This window comes from Habropoda laboriosa, unplaced genomic scaffold (assembly GCF_001263275.1).
Source record: "Habropoda laboriosa isolate 0110345459 unplaced genomic scaffold, ASM126327v1 scaffold5, whole genome shotgun sequence".
NCBI lineage: Eukaryota > Metazoa > Arthropoda > Insecta > Hymenoptera > Apidae > Habropoda > Habropoda laboriosa.
In genome coordinates this window covers 4,425,746-4,432,437 of record NW_017100161.1, presented here as the reverse complement: position 1 = coordinate 4,432,437, position 6,692 = coordinate 4,425,746, and the positions used below count along the sequence as shown (strand labels likewise).

Genomic DNA, 6,692 nt, shown 5'->3' with positions numbered 1-6,692 from the left:
AAGGCGTTACAACCGCTAACCAGGATCACGTCCCGGACGCAGTTGTTGTCCGGGGTGTTGTACGATCCAAACGCGATCAAGGAGCCGAACGCTAGCCCGAAACTGTAAAAAACCTGCGTCGCTGCGTCGAGCCAGACCGTCGGCTCTAATAGTTTCTCGATCTAACAATTAAAAAAAAAAACAATAAATATCGATAGAAAACAATTGCTTAATTCGATAGAAAGATTAATTTACCTTTGGCGTGTACATGTGGGCCAATCCAGCGCTGGCACCTTTTAACGTTATTCCACGAATAAAAAAGATAGTAAGCACCAAATACGGGAACATGGATGTAAAATATACCACCTTTAAATCAAGCAAAAACATAAGTCGTCGACACAGTATATTTGACTGACGCGGATTTCACGCGGAGGATAGTAGAGGAAGAAAGAGAGACAGAGAGAGAGAGAGATGAAAAAAGGGAGGAGAAATAGTCAATTCTCAACGGGAATCGCGAAACGACGGTAAGTGCAACACCCCAGTCCCGCTTGGAACAGAAAAACCAATTAAAACACTTGGGTGTCTCTTTACCTTTCCCGATGATTGTATTCCCTTCATCACGATAAAGAAGACGACGATCCAGCTTAACAGCAGACAAAGGACGATCCACCACTTGAGACTCTGGCCTTCTTCAAACGACGGTGCAGCGTCCAATGTAGTTCTGTACCAAAAGTAGGCAGTTTCCGAACTCTTCACACATTCCTCGACCGGCTTCCCGTCAACCTTCGGACATGTCGCCCATGGTAACGGTTCCTGCGTTAGATCGTTGAAAAGAAATTGTTTTGTAAAAATTTTTTTTTTTTTTTCAAAACACCAATCTACTTGACGATTATGTCACACGTCAAATTAGGAGAACGTGCTTTTATAGAAGCGTCTAACGTTTACACTCTAACGTCCATTTACAGACTACATCATGCTTGACGCGTGCCAATTCTATCCCAGTTTCTCTCCTGCCAGCCAGCCACCAGCAGTCAGCTTGCAAACGAAAAATTTGTGATCGATAAAGGTAGTACTTACGCCGAACTTAATCGTGACAGCCTAAACGAGCATAGCATGAAACATAATAATAAATTGTATATGTTAGTTAGGAGAACGATGTACGAGATCGTTGATACGTTCACTGCCACCGGAATATCGATAACACGCTAGGTATATACACTTGGGAACGCATACGGTGCGTCGGTGGCAGCGACAGTGTCGAGAGAGTAAAAAAATACGACCATTTTTGATCGACGAAGTTAACAGTGGTAAAGAGATCGATCGATCCAAAAAACGAGAAAATCAAGGGGGGGGGGGGGGGAGAAAAGAAAGTGAAATTGGAGTAGAACTCACCTCGAGCGAATTGAAAAGATAGTAGAAGCACCAGGTAATGATGACGTTGTAATAAAGCGCTACGAAGAAGGTGACGATGCACGATGCTATTCCTATGCCGCCTAGCCACGGGTGTATCGTGTTCCATACGCCAAGGGCACCCTGTCGCATTCGTTGACCGAGACCCAGCTCGATTAAAAAGAGGGGTACACCCTCTAGGATTAGCATCACGAAAAAGGGGATGAGAAAGGCACCTGAAAAACGTTCCACCACGTGGGTAACATGTTTTTCACTTCTCTTCCCTTTCTTTCTTTCTTTCTTTCTTTCTTTATTTTCAGGTTTGTCTAAAGCGAGATTTGTATTCTCTTTCTATTCTCTTTCATCCGGTAAAATAATATATCGTTCGTTAGCCCCTACACGCCCTCTACCCTTTCTAGCGATTCTCTTGTTCATCTGACCCCTTATTATGGAATGAATGCATAACCGTTTTCTCTCTTTCTCTCTCTCTTTTAATCTCTCCCATTTGACAGGGTTCTTTTTCCCTCCGCTTCCCTACCCTTCTACGTTCTCTGTGCGTGTCCCTTTTTTGCTTAGAGGATATTCTCTGTTCACCTACCCTCACCCCCTGACCGTTTCTTTTTTTCGCGGTAGTCTAGTTTAAGCAGCCGCAGCCGGAATGTCTGGTTCGGTATTGATCGAGTGACGCGTACGTACATATGCATGCATACGTACAGGTACACGTTCGATGTTTGTCAGAACATTCTTTCCTTCCGCTTTCTTTTATCATGTGCGCACTCCTGCTGGAGGGAAAAGGTATTTCGAATGTCATTACGCGACGAATTATTGATCAATCCTGTCACGTGCGACAAGATACTGCCGCGATTACACGCATCCACGGCGTAAAAGGCCGCTTTGTTTGATCACGAGACACGCTAGCCTCTCTGAACTACTTACACAGGCGAATTGTCTGAGCAGAAAATTCCTGTTTCTACTCATCTTGTCGGTCTAAACAGCCAATCGTTTATTTTTCCTCTTTTTTTTTTTGTTGTTGCTTGTTATTCTAACCCTTCGAAAGTTTACGCAATTAACCCTCCGTAGGTAAACAGTTTTTCACACTCGGTAGGTAAATTGGGTCGTTTATGTTGGAGTCTAATTTTTTTACTGTTACGAACTTCAGAAAAATGTAGGAAAATTCTGAGATATCTATTGAAGTCTCTACTATGTTGTAGCAATTGTTCAGTTAAGTTAAACGTTTAAAAAATTTCTTCTAATAAAAATACAAATTCTTTTGGTATAAATGCACGAGTGAAATTTCGCTTGAGTCGTCGACGACTCAGATTGCGTACCGAGGGTTAGGTTAGGTTAGGTTAGGTTAACCCTGTTATTCTTGTTATACCTATGTAATGCATTTTGAACGGTTTTCTACCTTTAATATAATCGCATTTTATTTATGAACAAACGTTTTATCCACCATGTTCCAAAGCTTAATACTCGAAACTCGATTAAACGTAAAATCTCACGTAACAACGTCGAGACAATCTTATTTCCCAATGTCAGATGTTTTTTTCGTAGATAACAAGGGAATTAAAAGGTTAAAAAGATACTTTCTACATACACATCGACAAATTACCAATTATTTCACAAAATTACCTCTCAGAATACTTTTCGACCACCCTCGTTCGACGTATTTCGAGGATCGAAAAAAGAAACTTAACTCAAAAAGAGGAAAAATTGCAACGTTACACCGGAGAAACCTGTAAGACGAAAATCAGAGAGGGTCAGCCGATTAATGAAGGCAAAATTGTTCGTGTGCCTGGCGATAGAGTGGTAAAAATCGATTGACGTTCGCGTCGGACGTTGGCGTCGTGTCGAACAGGCGGCCTCGACATCGGTGTCGTGTCGCGCGACGCGAGGAAATTTCCATTAAAACTAGAGAAGATCCTGATGGCTTGATTTCGGTTGCAACCGACATATGTTCTCAGAGAAACGGATCGTTAACACAACGAAACGAACATCTTACATATAGAAAGAAGCTGAGAAGTTTCTCTTGCGTTCTGCGCAGTACTAGAACCTCCTTCCTTCCCATCCCATCGTCTTCTCGTTCCTTTTCGACGTCGTCGTCGTCGTCGCGGTTACAGCTACATGGAAACTTCCACGACGAAATTCGCGTAGGCGTTCATGTTTTAACATTCGCGTAAACCATGATTCATGACGTAACATCGGACAGTTTGTGATTTCATTCGCAGGTTCACCCACCCGCCCTCTCGCGTCGCGTATTACACCCACATTCAACTGTCTGCTATTTCACGGATACGTAGGGTATTTCCGTTTCGTTCGCATCGGAATGTAATCGAGTTACCAGTCGGAGGTATAGGTCATGGATAGAAAGATGGAAGGGCGTTAGTAGAGAAGGTTCAAGGCCGAATTTTATAAGATTTGATCGTTTCCTCCGGGTTTCTCCTCGCATGACTCTCTCTCTCGTGGATTACATTTTTCTTTTTCTTTTTTCTCGCCTTGTCGCGGGGAATAGGATACCAGTATTCGACGGGTAGAGGTGTATATTACAATTTTGGCGCCGTCCTCCTTCGTGGTATTCCGCGGACACGCCGGGAAACACTTGGATATACGTTTTTAAGCGGTTACGACGGGGAGCCTGTGGTAGAACAGCGTAACCGAAAATAGCGTATAACAGCGCGACGTTTTACGTAGCCATTGGTTCATGCAAACGGTCTCTCAGATCAACTTCTATTTTAGAAAGAACGTATTCAAGGAGAGGAGAGAACGATTTTAAAGTTCAAGTTTGACACGGTTTCTTTTCCACTATTTTAGAATAGTAATAGAATTCTCGGAATTATCAGACTTTTTCGCGAGTACGCCAGCCTTCAGTTCAAGGCTCCATCTTGTGAATTTTGTTTTTAATTTAGCAAGGTATTTGCAATCCGGTCAGAATGAACATTAAGTAAATTACACGGCGACGATTTCTTTCTTTTAATTAACTAAATAATTGTTTAATTATGCAAATTTAATTATCATCGCTAGTTCGAGCTACATTGAATCTTTCTTGGAATGTTTCACAACTTGTCATTCGATGCAACGGCGACGATACGAATTGCGTCGCAATACTTTTTCTCAATTAACCAAGAAATTGTTCAATAATGCACTTAAAATGGTACTTAAAATCTTCCGGATAAATGCTCGGTCGTGAAACGTTTTATAGCCAACTTATGACATTTGATGCAATAGCGATGATTCGAATTGCATCGCAATACTGTTTTTTTTTTTTTTTCAATTAACTAAGCAATTGTTGAATAATGCAGATTTCCTGTGAGCTACTTAAAATTTTCAGGATAAACAACGCCTGGTCGTGAAACGTTTTATACCCAACTTACGACGATCGACGCAATCTTATTCCAAGACAAATAAAACACAGTTTCTTTACTCTGACGCGATTGTTAGCGTCACTTCCGGTAAATTATCATTTCGAAATTGACTTACCTCCACCGTTCTGTTGGCACAGGTAAGGGAACCTCCAGATATTCCCAAGTCCCACGCTGTAGCCAATAATACTGAGGAAAAATTGCATTTTGCCGCTCCATTCTGCTCTGTTCTCCTCTTTAGTCTCTTGACTGCCAGCAGCAACATTTTGAGTTCCGGACACAACGATTGTCACGTTCTGGCCAGCCTGACGTTCCTCGTTCAACGGAGCCAGCTCATGCCCATTCCTGGTGTTCTCGTTCTTGACTACCATTCTTCAATTTGCGACCTTCTGTTTTCTTTATCAACCGACAAAAACAATTCGACCGATCCGCCGCGGGGCTACAGAACTCCTCTATACCAACACCAACGTGTCACACGTTTCACCGTGTTCTTCCGCTTCTCTTGCGATATTGCGCATTAACCAGCGAAAACGTTACAAATCTTTCTTCCCTTCGAACTTCCTCTCTTTTTCCTTCTCCCTGTCTTTTCTTTTTCTAAGTCGTATTTAAATAATCAGCAACTCGACGGATCTCGCGACAACGGTTTGTATAAAAAAAGAAACACGTAACCGACTTTTTTCTTCTCTCTCTCTTCGAAGGATCAGCGACAACAGAGAGAGAGAGAGAGATAGAGAGAGAGGGGGGGGGGGCAACAGCGACGAACAGGCTGTAATTATCGCGAAGAGCAACAACAGTAACAATAACAACAACGACGACGAACGTGGTAACGTTGGTCGACAACGAAGACGAGGACGAGAACGGCGAACGGCAGTTCAACAAAAGGCCCAACAACGATCTCTTCGATCGTTACCTTTTCTTAACTATAAGAATATTCTCTCTCGCTTCTTCCCTTTCTTTCTTCTTCTTCTTAACACCGTGTGTCGGTTATCCACGAGTTAATTATTCGGTGTAGAAAAAGAATTGCTTAGGTTAACGCGGAAGGCATGCCTGGTTAACGAAGAACGCGGCCGTTCGTCTTTCGAACAGCTCCCACGCGGACGCGTTTCTGCGTACGACACAGCGAAGGGAGAGACACACACGCGGAACGAGATTGTCCCTTTTTCTCCTCCCTTCGTTCACTTTCCACCCTGTTAACAATTATTCTTCAGCATTGATCGATCGAACAACAATGATGTCGATCAATGTGTCACACGTATTCTCTCTCTCTCTCCGTGTGTGTTTAAAATGTAACGATGTCATTCGTCGAACGTGAACACACCTGGTTTGTCTGTGTGTGTGTGTGTGTGTGAGAAGTATTATACACGAGTAAAGGAAGAGTATCTATACATAGATGTACATGTGTGTGTAACACGGACGAGATTTGAAGAGATCAACGAAAAATACGAGTTGGAATTACGGCGAATCACTCGAGCTGGCAAGGCTGAGAGAATCAACGATTGAAATATCTCTGGTTCGCGAACGCGGCGAGTAGTATAATCGATACGGCGTGGGTAGGTAGAATCGCACAGCGAGGGAGAGAAATTCGTCGTACCTACCACCGGACGCGAAAAATTTTTCGCGATATTTTCTTCCCTTGAGGGAAAGATCCTCTCCTCTCCTCTCTCTCTCTCTCGTTCTTTTCGACAACTCGGTGCGGTTTTATTTCAGATGAACGGCGGAGAATCGACGACGGTAACACGGACAGAGGATAACAATCTAACGGCAATAAGAAGGTAGAGAGGCGTAACAATGGGAAGGTTGTTGCAACGACGAGTGGTTGCCTGTCGAAAGAGGGCTTCGCGAGCCTGAACAAGAAACATTTAGCTCGCGGTTCCGTGTTGATAACGAAACGTGGAAAATAACTCGACAAGGGATGTTTTCCTCTCCCTCTTTCTTCCGTTTTTTTTTATTATTAATATTATTATT

At 42.9% G+C, this 6,692-nt stretch overlaps 1 protein-coding gene across 1 annotated transcript in view; it reads right to left on the bottom strand.

Moving 5' to 3' along the window:
* LOC108577661 (sodium-dependent neutral amino acid transporter B(0)AT3) overlaps positions 1-5,390 on the bottom strand; it is a 9,236-nt gene extending 3,846 nt beyond the window's left edge. Inside the window, exons 1-6 of the mRNA XM_017940848.1 lie at positions 4,846-5,390; positions 1,372-1,604; positions 1,057-1,077; positions 571-792; positions 235-345; positions 9-161 (exon numbers count right to left, since the gene is read on the bottom strand). Of these exons, the coding sequence (XP_017796337.1) occupies positions 9-161; positions 235-345; positions 571-792; positions 1,057-1,077; positions 1,372-1,604; positions 4,846-5,098 (993 nt within the window). The 5' untranslated portion in view covers positions 5,099-5,390. The remainder of the gene's footprint in view (positions 1-8; positions 162-234; positions 346-570; positions 793-1,056; positions 1,078-1,371; positions 1,605-4,845) is intronic.
* Between the last annotated feature and the right edge of the window lie 1,302 nt (positions 5,391-6,692).